This window comes from Pipistrellus kuhlii, unplaced genomic scaffold (genome assembly GCF_014108245.1).
Source record: "Pipistrellus kuhlii isolate mPipKuh1 unplaced genomic scaffold, mPipKuh1.p scaffold_m20_p_137, whole genome shotgun sequence".
Lineage (NCBI taxonomy): Eukaryota > Metazoa > Chordata > Mammalia > Chiroptera > Vespertilionidae > Pipistrellus > Pipistrellus kuhlii.
Window position 1 is genome coordinate 144,056 of NW_023425446.1, and position 22,272 is coordinate 166,327.

Consider the following 22,272-nt stretch of genomic DNA (forward strand, 5'->3'; position numbering starts at 1 on the left):
CACGCCGCGGGGGGCGCTTCCTGAAATAGCTGGAAGCGGCCGCCGGGCCTGGAGCTGCAGGACAGGACGGGGCGCCGCGCCCGCCGGCCCCGGGGCGCACGGCTCGCCATGCCGGCGGACACGCCGGGGAGGCCGGGGACCTCGCCGCGGGCAGCCGCGCTCGCCAGCGCCAGCCGAACCCCAAGCCGGCTCCGGGATGCGGCCGCGCACCGGAAGGTGGGACCGGGTCGGGCCTGGGCGGGAGGCGCCTGGGGGGACGGATGGACACGGGACTCAGCCACGGCCCACGGCCCGACCTGCAGTCCTCCAAGCCGGTCATGGAGAAGCGGCGCCGAGCGCGAATAAACGAGAGCCTCGCCCAGCTCAAGGCCCTGCTCCTGGACGCGCTGAGGAAGGAGGTGAGTCGGGAGGAGCGAGATGGGGTCCGGGGCGCGGACCTGCGTCGGGGCACTGCGGGTGCAGCCGTTCACACCGGCTCCGCCCCCAGAGCGCCCGCCACTCGAAGCTGGAGAAGGCGGACATCCTGGAGATGACCGTGAGGCACCTGCGGAGCCTGCGGCGCGGGCCGGCGGCAGGTGAGCCGCGGTGGGAGCGGGAGGGGCGGTGCGCGGGGCCGCCCGGCGAACCACCGCCTGTCCCGCTGCCTCCAGCCGCGCCGCGCGCCGACGCCGCCGTCCTGAGCAAGTACCGCGCCGGCTTCAGCGAGTGCCTGGCCGAGGTGCACCGCTTCCTGGCCGCCTGCGAGGACATCCCGGCCGACGTGCGCTCCCGCCTGCTCGGCCACCTGGCGGCCTGCCTGGGCCACATGGGGCCGCCGAGCCGCTCCGCGCCCCCGGCCCCCGCTTCGGAGGGCCCCACGCCAGAGGTCTACGTGGGCCACCCGCCGCTGCCGGGCTTCGATGGCCCCTTCCCCCCGCTGCGCCCCGAACCGGCCTTGGCGCCGCCGCTCCTGCCGGGCCTGACCCGTGCGCCCCGCGCCGCCCCCTCGGCGGGGCTGCAGGGCCGCAGTGCGCCCTGGAGGCCGTGGCTGCGGTGAGCGTCCCGTCTCGAGCCGCGGCTTTGCTGAGGCTGTAACGGGGATATTTATCTCCAGCGGCTGCAGTGAGAGTTTTGTGTTTGTTCTGTCTTTTCTGGGGAGGATCTAGTCGGGCAGCGCGTGTGGCACCAGCGCTCAGCGGCCAAGCTCCGTGCGGGTCCCGCCCCCTTCGCAGGCCCCGCCCTTTCCCAGGCCCCGCCCTCCTGACTGGTGCGCCCCGGGGCCTCCTGGGCCCGCACTTGTGTGGGAGTCAGCGGTCCGTCTTGGGGTGGGAGGGGGGTGTGAAGTCTGCAGGAGGCTCAGGCTGAAGGCGACAGTCATCACGTTTTCCAGAACACACCCCAGTGTTGGGAAGCGCCAGTCCAGTCACTGGGCAATATTTTTAAGGCGCCTGGTCCACCTCCTGCTTTGTTCTCACGTTTACCTTCTGTCCCCTCCGTGAACCGCGCCCCAGGCCAGTCTCCCCAGCAGTGGGGACCAGCTGGAGAGGGCATCTGAGTGTCCGGGGCAGGCAACTGCAGTGAGGCTGGCACAAGCACTTAGTCCGGGGCTCAGGGAGTGCGCTCCCACCAAAGTCCAATCCTGCTGTGTGCCTGGCCTTGCCCTGGGACCACCCCACCACACACACACACACACACACACACACACAGTGAGAAAGGACTGGGGGGTTCATCCTGAGTAAGTGTCCAACTGCGTGCGTCAGCGCTGCAATACAAGATTGCGACGCTAGGTGGCGTTGGACACTGGGCCAGGAGTCTGCTGGGGCCTGAGCTCCATGTGCAATGAGGGGGTGGTCCCAGGTACTTAGCCGAGACTGGAAGTGCCTGGGGCGGAGCCAAGATTCATTTCAGATGGTTGCCTGCCTGCCTGCCCGCCCGGCTGGCCGGGGCCTATCCAGGAGGAGCGTGAGTCACTGTCTGAGGCTGGCCTGCCCCTCCTTCAAGGCTCCCACATCGGTGCCCCCTGGCGGGGAATCTTCTAGTCCCCACCAGGCCAGTCCTCCCTGCTCTCTGACTGCTCTGCACTCGTGTCCCTGAGAGTCAGGGCCTGGGTCAGTGGCTTAGGATGGTGGCAGTGGTGTGGACACACACACACACACACACACACACACACACACACACTCAGTAGGCCTGGGAGGCCCTCCTGAGTAGGAGGGTTGCAGAGGGTCTGTACTGGGGGAGGGGAGCTCAGGGAGTTTGGGGTGTGCAGCCTCAGTGGGTAGGGGAAAGTCAGGGCCTGCTCAGAGCTGAGCTCATCACTTGGAACCACTCAGTCCACACTGACTTAATCGGTTAATTTGCATGAAAGCTGAAGTTAGGAAGTTTGGGGAAGGTAGTCATCCTAGTTTGGTTAGGAAGGTCTGAGAAGCAGACTGAGCTGAGGCGGCCCCATGGTGAGGGCCTGGGGAGAGGGCAGCACCAAGGCTGTCCCAGGCCTGCCTCAGGCTGTCCCTTTCTGACAACTGAGGGCAGCTGGCTCTCTGAAACAGCACCCTGGACTCCAGCTGTGGAAGGAAGCCCTCCCCTCAACCCCGCCAGCCTGGACACCTGCCTAGGCCAGTGGGGAGCTGCGGCCAACCTGTGGTGGGAGCTGGAGCCTGAACCATGGAGTGCTGTCCCTACCAGGGTCTGTCTCCCACCGGCTATTTTTATCTTGGTTTTTGTCTTGCAGACACTTCCTGCTAAGTAGTGATGAAACACCTTTTCAGGCCTGGCATGTGGAGGGCCAGGGAGGGACCAGAACTCCTTCTGGGGAGCTGCTATGTGCTCTTAGTCACTCCCCTCCATGGCAGGCAGCGTCTTGTTCTCCAGTGTCTTTGGCCTCCTTCCAGCTGGTTCCTGCAAGGGCTGTGGGTCAATAAATGTTTGCTGAGTTAATGTGCACTGTCAGCCGATCTGCCTGCTCTGGGTGCTGGAGCCTGTCAGTCCCTTTCCGTATGTCTGTCTGCCTGTAGGGCCAGGGCTTGGAGACCAGACAGTGACAGCAACTCATAGGTGTGAGCTCAGGAGAAAGAACCAGCCCAGGAGATTTTCTTTTAAAAAAAAAAATATTTTTTTTTTATTGATTTTTTTACAGAGGGAAAGAGAGAGGGATAGAGAGTTAGAAACATTGATGAGAGAATCATCGATCAGCTGCCTCTTCCACACACCCCACAACCAAGGTACATGCCCTTTAGCTGGAATCAAACCTGGGACCCTTCAGTCCGCAGGCCGAAGCTCTATCCACTGGGCCAAACCGGTTTCAGCAAGCCCAGGAGATTTTCGATGGGGGACAGGCTGGAGCAACCCCCACTGTGGTGCCGATTCTCTTCAGGCACCACCAACTTCCTCCCTTCCGAGGGGACATTTGCTCCCCAAAGCTGGGCTGGGCTGTCCTGTCCATCTCTGCCCCCTGGAGCCCCGGGGGGTTCACCCTCCTGGGGTGCACTCTTGTTGGGCAAAGAATCCGTCCTGGGCTTGCAGTCTCCCCGAGGCCCCCAGTGACCTCCTCCTGGTATTCAGCTCCTGCAGAAATGACGGACTGTCTCTTCAGGATAAGGTTGCAGGTGCTGCCTGCGCTCTGTCTGTCTGTCTGACTGACAGCGTTCACTCTGGGGAGAACTGCTGTGCTTTGCTGTGAAGAAGGCAACCCAGAGTGGCCTCGAGACCTGCAGTCACTGCCACGACAGTCGGCTCAGTGGCAGGTCCTCTGGCACCAGCCAGCCCTCAGACAAGCCCCAGTTGCAGCGACAGTCAGGGCTGCTCCTGGGAGTCCCTGAGCCAGAATCCCGGAGCCCCTGGCCTTCAGACACTGAATGGAGAATGAATGCTGGTCATTAATAATTTAGGTTAATCTGTTATGCTAAATTGGTAACAAGAAATTTTATATAAAATCTAAGATAAATGTAAATAATGATAGCAATAAACACATGCCCATGGCCAGCCAGGATGACCCCTGCTGAGCTCTTGCAAGGATGGGACTGTGGGGGAGGACTGAGTGCGAGTGGGAAGAGACACAGCCCTGCAGACAGACAGTCAGACACAGGGGGGCTTGGCCTGACTTCGATCTGGAAGCGGGTTCGAAGTGAGCCTCGATGGTGGATGCAGCCCCTGCCACCTGGGTGCTGAGCAGCAACAGCTCATGCCACCCCTGTGCGTCCAAGAAGGGCTGGGGGCGTTTCTATGGCAGTAACTGGTGGAGCACCCTCAATTGGAACGGGTTGAGGGTGCACAGGCCTCAGGCGTCAAATGAAGACAGCACAGCCACAAACATGTCCACGACACAAAGACCCGTCTGCAGCCTGGTAGCCAGGGTTACCAACTCAACTCAACAATAATAAACAAGATTTTAAAAACCACTTAAAGATGCATGAAGAATCTGAACAGACAGTAAGCACATGAAAAGGTGCTCAGCATCATTGTCCATCAGGGAAATTTAAAACCACAAAGAGATGCCGCTTCACACTAAGATTGCTATAATTAAAGAGACAGTAATAAATGTTAGGAGCTTGTGGAGAAATTGAAACATGTTTTTGGGAAGAATGTAGAATGGGACTGACCAGTGTGGCTCAGTGGTTGAACATCAGCTATGAACCAGGAGGTCATGGTTTGATTCCTGGTCTGGGCACATGCTTGGGTTGTGGGCTTGGCCCCCAGTGTGGGGCATGCTAGGTGATTCTCATCATTGATGTTTCTCTCCCTCTCCCTTCCTTTCTGAATATCATTAAAAAAAATTTTTTTTAAGTATAATGGTGCAGCCACTTAATTTTTTAAAATAAATATTGTTGAAAGAATTATATATGTCCCTTCCCCCACCTCCTCCAGCCTGCCCCCACCCACCCCAGGCCTTCACCACCCTATTGTCTGTGTCCATGGGTTAGGTGCAGCCACTTTAGAAAAAGTCTGGAAGTTCCTAAAAGATTAACTGTAGGGTTACCATGTGCCCCAGAAATTCCATTCCTGGGCCTGGACCCACAGTAAATGAAAACAAATGTGCACAGAAAAGCATGTGCAGTATTTTATATAATAAAAGCTTAATGTGCTGATGGACCGGAATGACTGGTCACTATGACATGCACTGACCACCAGGAGGCAGACACTCAATGCAGGAGCTGACAAAGCAACACTCAGCTTCCCCCAAGTGGGACACAGGCCCCACCACCACCCCAGAGTAACTATCCACCAAATAGCATCCAACGCCATGGTGCAAGATTATTAAAAAGGTCAACTATTGCTACAACGTAGCTGTGAAGCTGAAGCCAGTGACATTGACAGAATGTATCTGAAGACCAACTATTGGCACAACATACCTCTGAAGCAGAAAGAAAGCGACATCGTAGACAGAATATGTCTGAAGAACAGTCCTCGACAAGTACTACCAATACTGGTAGGAAGTGCCTTCATAGCGAAAATGAGGTAAATGAGGGTGCAATTATCAAACACATTCTGGTGGAATGACTGTCACACGTCAATGTTGCCTATCCCTAAATTTCTCCAGTGAAAAACCATCCAGATGAAAAATTTACTCAATGTTGTAGCAAAGGCAAAGTTTGTCCAAATGACATAAATTTTCCAGAATACCTGATATATTTTAAAAAATTAATGATAAATGAAGATTCTGACAGTAAAATTTTAATGGAAAATATTTGTTGTTATATCATGTTATTGTTTTTTATTAATCAATTTATATTTATTTTCATGTACATTTTACTAATTTCATCTCTTGATACTGCTATTATAGAGAAAGGATGAATAGCAATATTAAAATATTTCTTCTAATTAATTTTGTCAATGTGCATGAATTCATGCACTGGGCCACTAGTTATTCACAATAGCCAAGAAGTCAACATAATCCAAATGTCTGTCATCTGACAAACTGAATGGATAAATAAGTGTGTATAGCCATGCAAATGAATGTTATTTGACAATAAAAAGGTATGAAGTACTGAAACATGCTACATACAACATGGATGAACCTGGAGAATACTATGCTCAGTGAAAGAAACCGGTCACATAAGACCACATATTGTATGATCCCTTTTATCTGACATGTTTAGAATATGTGAATTGACAGAAACTAGATCAGTGATTTCCTGGAGCTGGGGGGAGGTTGAGGGGAATGGGGAGTGATGGAAATGTTCTAAATTTGATTACAATAATGGCTGCACAACTAAATACCATTTATCATTTACTTTAAATAGATGGGTTGTATGATGTGCGAACCATGTATTGATAAACCTGCTGACCTCCTCCCTACAGAAATAGCCATAGAGAGAAAGTTCTAAGAGCTGCTAGAGAAAAAAGAAGCGTTATACACAGAGGGACAAAGATAAAATGACGGCAGATTTCTATTTTATTTATTTATTTTTAATATATTTTATTGATTTTGTACAGAGAGGAAAGGGGAGAGATAGAGAGTTAGAAACATCGATGAGAGAGAGTCATCGATCAGCTGCCTCTCGCACACCCCCCACTGGGAATATGCCCACAACCAAGGTACATGCCCTTGACCGGAATCGAACCAGGGTCCTTCAGTCCCCAAGCCGATGCTCTATCCGTTGAGCCAAACCGGTTTTGGCGACGGCAGATTTCTTGTTGGAAAAATGCATGTGAGGAGACGGTGGAACATCTTTAAAGTACTAAAAATGAAAACTATCCCTTAGAACTCTGTAAGTAGACCCACCCCTCCCTATGCAGTTGGTTAATCATCAACAAAGGTGCAAAGGTAATTCCCTGGAGAACTAAGAGTGTTTTCAATCATTGGACCAAGTAGTCATCTATATGCAAATAAAATCACCATGCCTCACACTATAGGCACAGATGAACTCAAAACAAATCATAGTTCTGAATGCAAAACCCGAAACTATAAAACTTTCTTGAGAAAACTTAAAACATTTTTGTGACCGTTGGTTAGGCAATGATTTCCTAGATCTGATAAAGAAAAAAAAAATCCACGGAAGAAAAATGGATAAATTTAAAAATATATATTTTTATTGATTTCATAGAGGAAGGGAGAGAGAGTTAGAAACATCAATGATGAGAGAGAATCATCAATCAGCTGTCTCCTGCACACAGCACACTGGGGGTCAAGCCCGCAACCTGGGTCGACCCAGGTTGATAGGCTGACACTCAACCATTGAGCCATGCTGGCTGGGGCACCGATAAATTTTTAACTTCTGCTCCTCAAGGGACATTGTTAAGAAAATGAAAAGATGCCGAAGCCAGATTGGCTCAGTGGATAGAGCGTCGGCCTGCAGACTGAAGGGTCCCAGGTTCAATTCCAGTCAAGGGCATGTACTTTGGCTGCAGGCACATCCCCAATAGGGGGTGTGCTGGAGGCAGCTGATCGATGTCTCTATCTCATAGATGTTTCTAGCTATCCCTCTCCCTTCCTCTCTGTAAAAAAATCAATTAAATCAATTAAAAAGAAAAAGAGCCGAAACCGGTCTGGCTCAGTGGATAGAGCATTGGTCTGCGGACTGAAAGGTCCCAGGTTCGATTCCATTCAAGGGCATGTGCATTGGTTGTGGGCACATCCCCAGTAGGGGGTGTGCAAGAGGCAGCTGGTTGATGTTTCTCTCTCGTCGACATTTCTAGCTCTCTATCTCTCTCCCTTCCTCTCTGTAAAAAATCAATAAAATATATTAAAAAAAAAAGAAAAAGAAAAGATAAGCCATAGAGTAGCAGGAAACATTTGCAAATCACACATCTGATGAAGAAGATTCAAAGATCTCTCAGGAGTCAGCAAGAAGAAAAGAACTCACCCAGTTAAGAAAATGGGCAAGAGATCTGAGTCATCGTACAGAAGAAACTTATGGCAGAAGCAAAACTAAACATGAAGGCGTACTCCGCATCACTAGTCAGCAAGGAAGTTCAGGTCCCAGCCAGTGAGGCACCTGGACGTGTACTGATGACAGAAGACTGGCCACGCCTGCCATCGAGGATGTGCCTCACACACTGTTGCTGGGAGTGACAGCTAATCCTATTGGAAGACAGTCTAGCACTTTCTTAGAAAGTGAAGGGTATTCTTGCCCTGTGACCCCATCTTACGTTTTTACCCAAGAGAAATGGAAGCCCACCTCTACCCAAGACCCAGACACAGCTTTATATAGACTATTCCCAGACCAGAGATAACTCAGAGGTCCATCAGCGGGTGAACGGAAATACCAACAGTGTAGCCAACAACGGGACACTCCACATTAAAAAGTACACCTATGGCCGAGACCGGTTTGGCTCAATGGATAGAGCGTCGGCTTGGGGACTGAAGGGTCCCGGGTTCGATTCCGGTCAAGGGCATGTACCTTGGTTGCGGGCATATCCCCAGTGGGGGGTGTGCAAGAGGCAGCTGATCGATGACTCTCTCTCATCAATGTTTCTAACTCTCTATCTCCCTTCCTCTCTGTACAAAATCAGTAAAATATATTTAAAAAAATAAATAAATAAAAAAAATAAGTACACCTATGGATGTGCACACTGGTGTGTACGGATCGCAAAATAATTATGCCGAGTGACAGACACCAGACGAGTCTTCTTGTCATGGGAGGGAACAAACGCCTGACCCATTTGCATAAAATTCCCAGGGGAGGCGGTTCCAGGCAGAGGAACCTTCAGGGATGATGGGCCCTTCACTCTGTGGATCGAGGTGAGGGCTTCCTGGGTGTATACCTGCCGAATCGCAGCGGATTTTACACTTTAAATATGTGAAGTTTGTCGTGTATATATTATACCTCATTAAAATGATTACCATTTTTAAAGTAAAAAGCCCGTAATCTGTGGAAAGCATTTAAGAGTGTCCGGCATGGAATAGCTGCTCATTGAAAGCTGGCTCTTGTTTTGGGGTATTTACAGTCTCACAGGGGCTACAAACCTTCAAAAGGGGGGCGTGGCACCCCAGAAGTGTACAGCCCTCTCCCACCCCCTACCCCACAGTGCTCTGCGGGCTTCCCGTGGGAGTCTTGTGTCCTCTGGTGGCCGCCAGGGGTAGCGCAGGCTGCCGTTCACTGCCTCTTTCTGATACTGCTTCCCACTGTGGCTTTGTGTTCCATCCACAGAATCGCTCCCTCCCGCCCAGGTGCTGGTCTCCGCAGAGAAAGCCTCCATGGAGGAGCTGTGTCAGTGTCCCAATGACCTGCGGTAGCTCTCCTGTTTTCCTTGCGGCCAGACCTCCCCGGGGCCAAGCAGGTCTCCGAACAGCTGGTTTTCAAAAGGCCTTCTCCTTGCATGGCCTCCAACCTTGCCCACCGCACTCCTCAGAGCTCGGAGCCAGCCTCCCTGCCTCCTGTGATCCTGTATTCTCTCCTTCCAGGGCCGCCAGCAGTTGTCAGAGAGCGCTCCCCTGGTGGGAGCCCATGTTTGCCTGGACATGCAGTCCACATATGTGTGTGCACAGAGTGAGACCCGGCCCTGGGTGTCCACAAGAAACAAAGGGACAGGACACTCCATCACCCACCATCCTGGGGGGCTTCAGCACCCGCTGGGTCGCAGGTCCGATGGGAGAGGTAAGGTAGTGATGCTTTAAAAGGGAACAAGCCACCTTCTCCACACCTGCAAGGCTTTGGGGTAGGCAGGGAACTCAAGGGGACAGAAAAGTGATCACCACCAAGGAAACTGTGGACAATTTGGACTGTGCTAAAATTTGAATTTTATCCCTTTAAGTTGCTGTTCATCCAAAATAAAGTAAAATAAATTTCTGTTCATCCAAAGGCATCGTGAAGAAACTGAAAAAGTGAGACAGAGAGATAATCAAAGTGCAAACATTTAATAAGATGCATATCCAAAGTGTGTGAAAGCTCCCACAAATGAGTAAGGAAAAGGCCTAGAGAGTGGCGAAAGCCCTGAGGAGACGCTTTGGATGGCCAGAGCCTTACTGCTATCGAGGAGGTGTGTGCCCAGAGGAGGCAGGTGTGGGCACACCGTCCCAGACTGTCTAGTCCCTGGTGAATGCAGGACCCCCCCAGGAGGACCGCTAGCAGGCCCACCGCCTCTGACCATGCACTCTACAAAACCATGGACACACGTTTGCCAAAAGGATATTCCTGGCTAGTCACCACATTGCTGTTGATTATTAGCTGCAAATGGAAAGCAACCCAAGCCTCAGCCCAGGATACGCTTTTTGGTGAGCGCCTGGCAGGCCCTGACGGCCCAGCCCCCAGTCCCCAGCTCCAGGGATAGGGAAAGAAATGACCGTGAGATAACACACTTTGTACAGACTGGTCTCTGCCCCAGTTTCTGGCCCCGAGCTCTGGAAACCCTGTCATGTCCTGGATGGCAGGAGCACCAGCAGAATCTGGTCCCGTGAGCAGCTCTGGTGAGCCCTGCATTCCCGAGAGCGGGGACAGGCTGAACCCAGAGTGAATGACCGACCGGCCCCGGGTAGTCTGCTGTCTACCCGGGGGGCTGGAGTGAGTGGGAAGGGCAGCTGCTGGTTGGTGGCACTCAGGACACGGAAGCCCTGCCCCTTCCACTTGCCACGCCCAACGCATCACTTCCATCCGTGATCATCTGTGTCCATTGTCACATCTATTTATAATCAGCTGGCAAATGTGGGTGTTTCCCTGAGTTCTATGAGCCACTCCAGCTACGGAGCCCAATCCAAGGGGCAGCAGCCATGGGAACCTCTGATTTGTGCCAAGTCAGACAGATGTCCGGGGCCTGGAGTCCAAGGGGCAGCCTTGTGGGACAAAGCCCTTAAGCTGGGATCTGAGTCTCTATGGCAGGCAGGCAGCGCCAGGATGCACTGAAATTGGTGTGCGAAATCCCCACGCCTGGACCTGGTGCAGAGCTCTGTGTGACCAGGAAGGAGCCCCAAGGAGACACAGGTGTGGACGGGCTCGGAGGGTGACCTTCCCGGGCCAGGCTCACCTGCCCAGGAGCACAGAGCCTTCCCGTGAGGCGTCTGGCAGTGGCCACGCCATTTGTTCCCTGGAGTGCTTCCTGAACACCTGTCACATGGAATCGTTTGCCGACACTCAATGCCCATTCTGGCGCATCCTTGCAATGTCTCCACTGTTGCCCTCGCAGCTCAGTCCTGCTGTCCCCGCTGTCCCCCCTGTCCGCTCCCCCAGGCCTGTCCCTCGGCCTCACAGGGTTTCCGTCCCATGACGTGGGCTGTTGGGAATGGTCTTCCCTGGGTGCCCACATGCTGTCTGCCTGCTGCTCCCTCCTGTGCTCTCAGTGACCTGCCCAGGGGAAGGCAGCACAGCCCCAAGCCCAGAAGGTCAGGAGCCCGGCCCACAGCAGGGGCTTTGGGACCCAACTCTGCCACTCGCTGGCTGTGTGGCTTACCCTCTCTGTGCCATACCCAACTCTCCTGTGAAAGAGGGTCCTCCTGGCACCCCCGACCCACCAGGAAGGTGTCCCTCAGGGTGGACAGTGATTGGCAAAGTGCTCAGGGGGGTCCTGGCAGGACCTGCTGCTCACCAGCTGTGTCAGAGGCATGTCACCCCGCCCCGCTCCTGGGGACTGGCTCACCTGGGGTGGTGGCATCTGATGACCTTTCCTGCACCCCTGTCTGGGGTCCCATCCCCAGGAGCCTATGTGGGAAGATGCTGGTAGTAGTGACCCCCTTTTCCTTCCTGACCTCTCCAGGGGCCCAGGGGCCATGCCCATTTGGGGTGCCCTCCAACTGGAAGCCTTCAACAACTCCACACGTCCCCCACATTCCCCACAGGATGGGTAGTGCTGCGGGGGAGGTGTCTGCACCAATCACCTCCAGAGGACCTGGAGGAACATTCTGGAATCCATCATTTCCCACCGTGTCACTCTAATCCCTCCATTCCCCACATGCATTAGGACAAAGCCCTAAGACTCAGAGGTTCTGGACTGGCCTGGGGGGGGACAGAGGGTGGGGGAATGGGAGGCGGAAAAAGTCCCCCAGCAGTGGGGTCCCTTTAAGAAGAAGGAGCAGCTTTCAGCCAGGCAAAGAAAAGCCACGTGCTGATTGCTGGTCAGCATTCTCTGGCCAGAGTCCGACCTGACCAGGAAGGTGTCCCTCACGTAGCTGGAGGCCCCTCAAATGCCATCTATTTGTGGCCTGGGCCCTGCTGGCAGGCTGGAGACATGTGACCCTGGGATGGGTATTTTTGGCTGTGGGGGTGGGGCTGCATGGCGAGCCAGCACCAGGCCAGGGACAGGCAGCTTAGACGCCCAGCGCTGCTGCTTGGCTGCTGCGGGGTCTCAGGTACGGCAACAGCAGCCCCTCGTTCCCGCCCTGAGGGGTCCCCGAGGCAGACAGCCCCCAGGGACCTTCCCTAGAGCTAGAGAGGAGGGTGAGGTTCAGGGTCAGGCAGCCACCTCAGTGCCTGGGGTCCAGCGTCTCCACCGCAGAGACAGAAGGGCAGTCCTCAGGGGTTGAGGGGTTGGAGACGCTCCAGCCAGGGTCACCTTGGGTCACGGAGACGGGCAGGGGGAGGGGCGCATCCTTGTCGGGGACACAGACCCTAAGGATGACCGAGGGGGCAGGAGCTCCTTTCTGTTCTGGGGCCTCCTCCCTAGGCTCTTGCTGGGGACCCACGAGCACTCTGGCCAGCATCGGCGTGACCAGCGTGCGCTCAGAGGAAGCCCAGCAGCCTGTCCCAGCCAAGGCTAGGGGAAGGTCATCACCCAAGGCTGGTCACCTGCTGGATATTGTGGCCCCGCCCCCATGGCCAAGTGCCACCTGGGGCATGCTGGGACAGTCCAGGACTCCCCACAGCCACGCCGGCCTGTCCAGAGGAAAGTTGGAGGGTAAGGCCGACCCAGCTGAGCAGGAGATGCTTGGAGACGTGAAGGAAAGCCACTTCTGGGGTTGAAAAATCTACACACGAGGATCCTACTTCTTCGTGCCCCTCACTGATCCAGAGCGCGTTTGGTGGAAGGAATGTGACCACGTGTCGGAGAGTTGCCACAGGGGGTCAGTTTGGAAGCAGAGACGGTGGGGCTGTAGCTGTTTGGACCTGGAGGAAGCAGCCAGCTGCCGTCTGCATCCTGCTCTGCTGGCCTGCAGGTTGGAGATGCCAGCCCAGTGCTGAGCCAGGGCAGAGAGGTGCTGGCAGACAGGCAGGGGGTGAAGACCCCGGCCCTGCTGCCCGAGATGGAGAACTTCCAGTACAGTGTCCAGCTGAGTGACCAGGACTGGGCTGAGTTCTCAGCCACCGCCGAGGAGTGTGGCCTCCTGCAGGCTAGCCTGGCCTCTGGGGATGAGCTGCTGTCCAGTGACATTGACCAAGGGGACAGCAGCGGAAGCAGTCCCCCTGGGCCTCGGCCCCTGCTCGGGGGGAGTGGCTGGCCTGGCTTCGAGGAGGAGGACCGGGCGGCCACGAAGCAGCTGGTCAGCAGGTCTTGGCAGGAGCCCACCCTGGCCCTGGGGGCCGGTCAGCAGATGCCCAGCACGTCAGCACAGTCAGAACCCCGGCCGTCCCTCAGCTTGGGCGCCGCCTCTCCCAGCCAGAGCGTGTCCCTCCAAGGGCTAGTGCCTTCCAAAGACGAGATGCAGAGGCTTCTGCAGGGGCCAGCCCCCCGGGACCCTGCCCCTCGACCCCCTGGTGAGCCTCCTCCAAGCCCTGAGTCCCCAGGCCGCAGCCCTCTGCCCCAGAGGCCCCCCAGCAGCCCTGGAGCCCTAGCCCGAAGCCCCAGCAGAAAGAAGAGGCGCGCTGCTGGTGCCAAGGGGGGTGGGCGCTTGAGTGCCGCGGGCTCTGCTCCCACCTCCCCGCTGGGCTCCCCGCTGCTCCCTGAGGCCAGGCCCAAGGAGGGCCGAGGCCCAGCTGGGTCCGGGGGGCAGGGCCCTTCAGCTGGGTCGGCCGAGCCGACAGCAGGAGCCGGGCAGGACGAGCGGGGCCTGGAGTCTGCAGGGGCCTCCGAGCAGGTGGCCTGGCCGGGACTGGATTTGTCTACACCTGTCCTCACGACTGAGCAAGGTACGGACCCACTCAGCATGACCCCTGGAGCTGGGCCACTCGCCGTGGCCACACCTGCCCCAGAACCTGGTCCAGATTTCTTAATGGCTAAGTCAGACCCAGTTCTGTCTACACCCAACTCCAAAACTCATTCTACCACGGCTCTGTCTACACCTGCCTCCAAGCCTCATCCTGATATGGCTCCGTCTGCACCCATCTCCAAGCCTCATCCTGATATGGCTCCGTCTGCACCCATCTCCAAACCTCATCCTGATATGGCTCCGTCTACACCCACCTCCAAGCCTCATCCTGACACAGCTCCGTCTACACCCGCCTGCGAGCCTCATTCTAACACGGCTCTGTCTACACCTGCCTCCAAGCCTCATCCTGACAAGGCTCCGTCTGCACCCACCTCCAAGCCTCATCCTGACAAGGCTCCGTCTACACCTGCCTGCGAGCCTCATTCTAACACGGCTCTGTCTACACCCACCTCCAAGCCTCATTCTACCACGGCTCTGTCTACACCTGCCTCCAAGCCTCATCCTGACAAGGCTCCGTCTATACCCTCCTGTGAGCCTCATCCTGACACGGTTCCTTCTACACCCGCCTCCAAGCCTCATCCTGATATGGCTCCGTCTACACCTGCCTGCGAGCCTCATTCTAACATGGCTCCATCTACACCCGCCTCCAAGCCTCATCCTGATATGGCTCTGTCTACACCCACCTCCAAGCCTCATTCTAACACGGCTCTGTCTGCACCTGCCTGCGAGCCTCATTCTAACATGGCTCTGTCTACACCCCTTTCCAAGCCTCATCCTGACAAGGCTCTGTCTGCACCTGCCTGCGAGCCTCATCCTGACACGGCTCCATCTATACCCACCTGTGAGTCTAGACTGGATGTGGCCCTGACCCCACCGGGCAGAAAGGTCAAGCCGCAGGTGGACTCATCTGCACCTGCCTCCAAGGCAGAGTCTGATGTGGGTGCTTCCACCCTGGCCCCCATCCCCCAGAACAGGCCTGACACAATGGAGGCCAAGGGCGCCCCACAGGCCAAGTTGGATTTGGGCTCAGTGGGATCTTCAGGAGGGCGCCAAGAAAAGCCCAGAGGGGGGCCCTCCGAAGGTGCCCCTGGACACCCCTCGGGGGCGCCCCCCCCAGGGCCTGTCCCAGGCAGGAAGAAGAAAGTGCGGTTCTCTGTGTCTGAGCCCAGCCCCCAGGAGCCAGGGTCAGAGGAGGCCACGCGCCCCCTCTCACCAGCCACAGCTGGGCCCTCGGCCCCCAGGATGGCCGCAGGGGGCCGTGGGGGGCCTGGAGCTTGGGATGCAGTGGCGGTTGGGCCCAGGCTTCCCCAGCCTCGGATCCTGAAGCACCTGCCCCCCCCTGCCGCCTTTGGCTCGGGGGGGCCTGGGTATAAAAGCTGTTTTGCTGTGACTGTCCCTGAGGCCTACGAGTTCTTTTTTTGTGACACCATTGAGGAGGTGGATGAAGAGGCTGAGGAGGAGGCAGAGGCTGGCGAGGGCCAAATGCAGTGGCCAGAAGTGTGTGAGTTCTTCTTCCGGGACAGCCGAGCCAAGAGGTCTGGGCCCCGGGGGGGCCACTCCCCGGCCCCAGCCCCAGAGGCCAAGCCTGTGCCAGCCCCTCTGCCCGGAGACCCCGAGCCCATCTCCTTCCCGGAGGCCTATGAACACTTCCTTGGAGAGGACAAGCTGGAAGACGTGCTGGGGCCCGCTGCCCTCCTCCAGCTGCAGGCCCAGGAGGCCCCCACAACGGGGCCCCAGGAGGTGCAGCCTGGCCCTGCACTGGAGCCCAGCCCAGCGGCCATAGAGCAGCTCGACCTGGTGCTCAGGCAAGCAGGTGCGTGTCTCGTGGGCCCCATGGCCTGTCCAGGTCCTGGGAACACACTGTCCAGGGATGTCAGCCAGGAAGCCATATCGGGGGTGGGAGAGGCAGGCCAGGAGGTTGGTCTAGGCCAGGGGGAGGCCTCAAGGAGGATCTTAGAAGGAAGGAGCAGTTCCTAGCCATCCCAGGACACAGTCCAGGTGGGGAAGCCCAGGTCACTCAAGGGTTTGGCTGTGCAACGACCGTCACCCTGAGTTCAGGCCCAGATGACTTGACATCCTTGCCCCCGGCCTCCAGCAGGGCACTGGGCACTCGGTGGACTTGGTCTCACATTCCTTCATGAAGGTAGTTTAGGAACAGGAAGTGGTGCCCAGAGGCAACTGGCCCAAGTTGGCCTGACTCAGCTGTGCCACACGCTGCCTGTGTCTTGGAACAGAGGCATCACGGGGAAAATGTGACTCAGACATGTCCAGGCTAGTCATGTCTCCAGACAGACATGTGCAGGAAAGACGTGTCTCCAGACAGACATGTGCAGGACAGACGTGTCTCCAGACGGACATGTCCCAGGATAGACGAATCTAAGGGAGCAGCTGGAGCTCAGACTGCTTTTCTTTCCTAGGGGAGTCCTGGGGTCCCCTCGCCTCGTTTACCTTCAGCCAGAAGGACATGTGCCTGGTGTTTGTAGCCTTTGCCACGTGGGCTGTGAGAACCTCAGATCTGCACACCCCAGACGCCTGGAAAACAGGTTTGAGGGCCCTGGGCGGAGTGGGGGTGGTGCCCAGAAGTCAAGTGGAGGGGCCAGCAGGGGTCAGGGTGCTTGGGAGACAGAAATGTCTTCCCTGACCTTGCTCCTCTCGTTGCTGACCCACGGCTCACCCCACTGGCTTCCTCTCACCCTTCGAGGCCAGCCCCGCAGGTGTAAGTGGTGACCAGGCCAGGAGCCGGCACCCAGGCAGCTCTTGCTTCCCTTGCAGTTCTGCTGGCCAACATCGGCACCATCTCTGCCATCCGCTACTTCCGCCGGCAGGTGAGGCAGGGACGCCGAAGCCCCAGCCCCTAGGAGCCAGACTCAGCCCAGGAAGTCGCAGGACCAGGAAATGGCCACACGTGCTCAGGCCAAGGTGCTGCCCTCTGGCCTTGCCCTTTGACCTTTGTGTTACGCGGCAGCATCTAGAAGGAGCCAGCGTCCTTGGTCCTGGCTGTTTTGGACTCCACCCGAGGCTCAGGCCAGTGGCCGAAGCCCAGGCTGTGCCCGCACCTGGGAGGGGAGACTGGGAAGGTTGGGTGGCTGGGGTGCAGCAGGGAACTGGTTAGGAAGGTGGCCAGATTAGCAAATAAGCAGTGTCCAGTAAAGCTGGAAGTTCAGACAGGCAGTCTGAGAGAGCTTATACTAAGAAATTACTTGTGGTTTCTCCAAAATCACATGGAACCGGGCCTTTGTATTGGGTCTGATTATCAGTTAGATGGTGAGAGGCAGGATGGAGCAGGAAATCAGCGGGTGTCCAAGCACCTGGAGACGGGGCAGGCGCGGGGCGGGGCTGGAGGGCCTTTTTGGCCTGTTTGAACCTGAACCCAAGGGCCTGTGCCAAGGCCTCCTGGCTGCTGCCCGAGACAAGGAGCAGGTACTTGGAGGGGCTTCAGGAAGGTGAGCCCAGTGGCCCCTGTGGGTGGGGGTCTGTAGGGCAGAGCCTGGAGCCCCTCCTTGGGAGAGTCCTGGACGAGGTTCCAAGCAGAGTTTCATGGAGTCAGGCTGAGAAATGGAACACTGAGCTTGTCCCGGGGCTGAGAGGAGCCAAAGGGAGGGCAAAAGGGCGGGCAGGGGCAGCTGGGTGCTGGAAGGGATCCAGACAGATAGTGAGCATAGGTCCTGGGGCCACAGGGCCTCCTGGCTGTGAGTAAAGAACGTGTGGACACAGACAAATAAAATCTCCTTCTCTTCTTTCTTCTTTAGTCGTTTGTCCCTTTCTCCTGAGCAATGCCACCCACCCACATGGGCAACCTCCTACCTCTGACCTTGCTGACATCGGTTCCTCATGACCTCTGACCTCACATACTCTGACTCTCCATAACCCAACTTCCTCAGCCCTCTGACCTTCACCTTCATCCCTGCTCCATTCTCCCACTCCCAGGTGAAGCCCCTCAAGCCTCTCCCTCACTCTTTCCCTGGGGGCCAAGGCTCAGCCCCTCTGGGCATCGTGCCCTCGTCTGTGGCTCAGGGCACTAGTCAGGGCATCCTGGGGAGAAGCTGTCCCCCTAGCCCCTCCAGATCCTACAAAGCTCAGGGTTCTGGAGATGCCCCTCCGCCCCTTGGGGTCAGACCCTGACTGGCTATCGGGTGGAGGTGGTTGGCTGGAGGCCCCACAAAGAAAGCCCAGGCCTTGCTGGAGAACCCCCCCCGAGTCGACATTGGCAGGTGGGCCTGAGAAGCGGCTCAGATCCACTGCGTGAGTCCCCCCTCAGCCTCAGGTGCTTCTCGGGGCCTCCGCTGGCGGGAGGGAGATGGAGCCTGGTCCCAGATTTTGTCAAAGCTCCTGGGGGGTCCGCCATCTGGTGGGAGAGCAGAGGTGTGTGTGTCTTCAGGAAGTGCCACCCGAGCTCCCCCCAGGAGACAGGGCCTCTCACTCACCTGGGGGAGGCAATGGGGGGTCGGGCGAAACTTCCCTGGGAGGAGAGACCTGGGAACCCAAACACAAGTGTGAGAGCCATGCCCTGGGGAAGGGCTTGGAGACCAGCCCATGAGCTGCCCCAGTATCCTGCTCTGCATCTCCTACTCCTGGGGGGCCCCCAGGGCCCCCAGAACCCGTGCCCAGGTGCGGGCGGCTACTCACGAGCTGAGGAGAGTCTGGGGGCCGGGCCCCACGGCCCCCGATGGAGCCCCGGTGCCGCTGAGAGGCCCGGGGCTGCAGCACTCCCTTCCTGGAGAGCAAGTGGGGGCCGGCGACTCCAGAGCTGGGGCCGGAGAGAGGCACAGACACGGGCACGGAGGGGAACGGGCTCGAGGGTTCGGGTCCAAGCGAGCTCTTCACTGCAGCGAGGAACTGCCAGGGAAGTGTCGGTGGGTGACTGAGGCCCTGGGCTGGGCCCCCTGCCCGCAACCCCGTCGCCTGAGCAGACCTCAGGCTGCCTCTAAACCTCAGGCGGTGGCAACCTCAGACCCAGGGGGAGGGGCATAGTCTAGACCAGCTGTCGCCAACCAGTGGCCCGTGGAGGCCCGAAAGGTTGGCGACCACTGGTCTAGCCTCCCAGCAGCAGGCTAGGGCACAGCTGGCCCTTCTGTCCCCAGCAGGGCACTGACCTCACCCAGGCCCCGGACGTCTCTGACTTTGTGGTGGGAGGTGGCAGGTGGTGTGTAGGGGTCGGCGTAGAGGGGGGAATGAGGTGTCTCCAGGGAGTGGTCTGAGGTCTCCGGGCCACCCTCCAGGCTCGGCCTGGTCAGCTGCAGGCAAGAGGGAGAAGAGACAGGGTTCCAGTAGCGGACCACTCCATGGCCTCCCTCCTCAAGAGAGGATCCTAGGTGGTTCCAGGACCTTCCGGGCCCAGGAGATAGAGGCCAGGAAGGTGCAGGCAGAGGAGAGCCAGGCTCAGGGCTGGGTCAGTGTCTGGGCCCACCTTGGTCAGGTCCAGGTGCAGCGGAGTGGCTGGGCCAGGCCGCTCACCCCGGGCCTTGCTCCTGGGTGACCGACTGCTGCCGCCCCGTCTTAGCTCTGCCTTCTGCCCACTGACGCTGGTCCAGCCAGGGTTGGCCTGGTCCTGCGGGAAACAGGACCTTCCAGAAGGTTCCCGGGGCCCTCTCCCACACAAACCTCTGAGTCCCCTTCCCCAGGAGTTGGCTTCCTGGGAGGGAGGGTGCATGCAGCTACCTGGCTCCCCATCACAAGCTCACCTCATGGCCCCTGCCCCTACCCCCAGACACTCACAGATACAGGCTGGGCAGGGCAGCCAGCTCTGGACGGAACTGAGCACTCGGGGAGGGAACGGCTGGTGCGGTTAGAGTGGGGTGCTGGGTACCCCGAGTCCCAGCTGGTCTGTCCATCTGAGGAGAGTGAGCCTCGGCCACTGCCCAGGACCTGGCAGTGGGTAGGGGATAGTAAGCCCAGTGGCAGGATCCTTCTCCCCACTGACCCACATCCAGTCACACCCTCTGCCCTTCTGTTTCATCACTGCCCCCCAGGACCTGCTGACCCTCACCTGGGGGGACGCCCGCAGCCCCGGGAAGCCCTCTGGGCCGGGCAGCAGGGGCGCTCCCTCCCGGTGGGAGATGGTCTGCAGGCAGAGCAGCCAGTGGCTGTAGTCCTCGTAGCTGGCGCATAGCACCCGGATGGTATTGATGAGGGGGCCTGGCACACAGACACTGTAAGCGTCCCCAGGCCCAGGGCAGAGCCGGTAGCCGCAGGCACCCTCCCTCCCAGGCCCAGTCAGAGCCCACCTTCAATCAGGAAGGAGCGGATCTGCTTCTCCTTCTCTTCCAGGTTGATGTGGATGGCGCTGAGTGGAAGCTCCCCCTGTGGGGCAGTGAGGGAGGTGAGCCTTCGCCTGGGGGTAACCCTTGGGCTCTGCCTGGGCCCATCACTCCCCTCGCCCTCCAGAGATAGGGATACTGGGCCGGGTGAGGCAAGGCCGAGGCCGACAGCCCTGAGGGATGTGGGCTCCCCATCTGCCCCAGGGGCATCTCTCGGCCTCTGGGTGGGGACCTCATCAACCAATGGCAGACAGACACAGACACATGCTCGTGGGGATGGGTCCCCTCCATCACTGCTGACTGGGAGGGACGTTGGGGGGACTGGAGCCCCCATGTGTGCTTTTCGGCAACTGAAGACCATGGTCACCCCCAGGTTATGTGGCCAAGGACCCTCCACAGTGACACAGGTGCCTGGGCAGGGCCCCTCTTGCTCACATCAGAGCTGAGACCAGACTGACCAGGGCAGCAGACTGGTAGGTGGGGCCAGGATGCTCTGTCCCAACTGGCCCCGAAATACAGGTTCCTCCTGAGCTGCCGCCCCCTCCCACCCCTACACACAGGTGCCTCCCTGGGGCGGGTTCCAGTGGGAGGGCCTACCTTAAAGCAAAGCCCGTCCGCTTCCTCTGAGAAAATGGCCAGGGAAGTCGAATACAGGACCAGGATCCGGTCCCATCGCTCCTGGCGGGGGTCAAGGGCAGAGTGGGGTGCAGCAAGGGCCTGGCCCCACCTGCTGCTGCCACCCTCCCTCACCCCTCACCCCTCAGCCCGTGTCCCCACCCACCTGTGATGGCAGATGCTGCAGCTTGACCCTCGAGGCGCAGATGGCACTGCCCACCGCTTGGCGACCCCATGCGGTGCGCAGCTGGGTCAGCCTGTGCTGCAGACTCCAGGGGAGCTGGTCTTCAGGGGGCGCCTGGGAAACAGGGGTCAGGGCAGGCAGGCAGGGGGGCTGGGAAAGGGGGTTGGGGTACGCGGAACTGACCTGCGGGGGTGCTGAGTGGCAGCACTGCAGCCCTCTCAGAAGGGCCATCTGCTTTTCCAGATGGTAGAGCCAGCGGCCCAGCTCAGCCTGGCTGGGGCAGACCACCAACAGGGGGGCAGGCAGTGGGCCTGTGGGCGGAGAGCAGGGGGGCTGGGCCGGCACCCCCAGGAGATGCCCCTCCCCAGAACCCTCCCACAGACCCCAGGGCTGCTAACCAGGACCTGCTGCACTCCCCCCAGCCAGGCACATGGCCATGTGCCCATTGGAAGAAAAGAGAATCTCTCAACACTCAGGGTCCTGCCAATGCCCTTGGGTCTGGCCAGAGGGAGCTCTGAGGGAGCCAGGTGCTCCTCAACTGCCCTGGGGGGCACCCTTAGCCCTCTCCCCCTCCTGGGCGGAACTGCTCATGCCCACACACCTGTGATCTGGAAGGCATGCTCTCTGGAGCCCTCCATCGGGCAGATGCTCAGCTCCACCAGCGGTAACAGCCCCTGCCAGAGCCCGGCAGGATCGGAGGCTGAGCACCCCCAGGCGCCATGGCCCCTCAGGGGCTCCCTCCCTGTCCCCCCAGCCTCCTCCCTGTGCCCAGCTCCCTCACCTGGAAAGTGAAGCCCTCGGAACCGTGGGCCTGGAAGTAGAGGTGGGAAGGAAACAGCTCCAGGTAGCAGTCGCTGACATCCTGGGGGAGCAGGGCTGCTGTTTGAGCACCGGGGGAGCGGGGAGGTAGGCTGCAGGCTGGATCCGACCCCCACCCAGCCGGCCCCCACCTGGCTATGCTGGAATCTCAGTTGGACCTTGGCATAGTGCACAACCTTGCCCAGGTTCCTCACAGGCACCCTGCGCCGTCCCTTCTTGAAAACGCTCAGGAACGGCTGGTCCAGGTGTTCTTGCTGGCTCTCCAGGCCTGGGAGGTCCTGCAAGGAGCACCGCTCAGGGGGGGCGGGGGCTGAACTCCAGTACACACACACACACACACACACACACACACACACGCACACACCACCTCACTTCGAGTCGTGGAATCACACAGCCAGTGGTGGAGACAGTGATGTTTGGACTCAAAGGAGATTCCCAAGCTGTGTACCCTTATTTTGGTTATTCAGCCC

The 22,272-nt window shown here is 58.1% G+C and overlaps 2 protein-coding genes across 11 annotated transcripts in view; one reads left to right on the top strand and one right to left on the bottom strand.

Annotated features, from left to right (window-relative positions):
• Nucleotides 1–17,671, top strand: LOC118718075 (transcription factor HES-4). 2 transcript variants are annotated; one of them, XM_036436478.2, is made up of 4 exons: nt 1–216; nt 303–398; nt 488–575; nt 651–3,020. In XM_036436478.2, the coding sequence occupies exons 1-4, from the start codon at nt 109–111 to the stop codon at nt 1,034–1,036; spliced, it is 678 nt and encodes a 225-aa protein (XP_036292371.1). In that variant the 5' UTR covers nt 1–108; the 3' UTR covers nt 1,037–3,020. The 2 variants fall into 2 exon arrangements, with proteins under 2 accessions (XP_036292371.1, XP_045437155.1); XM_045581199.1 differs by lacking the exons at nt 1–216; nt 488–575; nt 651–3,020 and adding exons at nt 9,320–15,740; nt 16,345–16,470; nt 16,700–17,671 and having other exon boundaries at nt 286–398.
• PLEKHN1 (pleckstrin homology domain containing N1) overlaps nt 17,656–22,272 on the bottom strand; it is a 13,312-nt gene continuing 8,695 nt past the window's right edge. For 2 of the 9 annotated variants that reach the window (XM_045581207.1, XM_036436441.2), the window contains 12 exons: nt 21,934–22,080; nt 21,765–21,845; nt 21,585–21,657; nt 20,966–21,294; nt 20,782–20,862; nt 20,152–20,227; nt 19,914–20,062; nt 19,643–19,792; nt 19,335–19,475; nt 19,021–19,161; nt 18,554–18,763; nt 17,656–18,272 (listed from right to left, as the gene is read on the bottom strand). In XM_045581207.1, the coding sequence (XP_045437163.1) occupies nt 18,054–18,272; nt 18,554–18,763; nt 19,021–19,161; nt 19,335–19,475; nt 19,643–19,792; nt 19,914–20,062; nt 20,152–20,227; nt 20,782–20,862; nt 20,966–21,294; nt 21,585–21,657; nt 21,765–21,845; nt 21,934–22,080 (1,797 nt within the window). In that variant the 3' untranslated portion in view covers nt 17,656–18,053. Of the gene's footprint in view, nt 18,273–18,351; nt 18,401–18,553; nt 18,764–19,020; nt 19,162–19,334; nt 19,491–19,642; nt 19,793–19,913; nt 20,063–20,151; nt 20,228–20,781; nt 20,863–20,965; nt 21,295–21,584; nt 21,658–21,764; nt 21,846–21,933; nt 22,081–22,272 lie in introns of all 9 variants that reach the window. The other 7 variants (XM_045581210.1, XM_036436448.2, XM_045581208.1 and 4 more) reach the window with 7 other exon arrangements.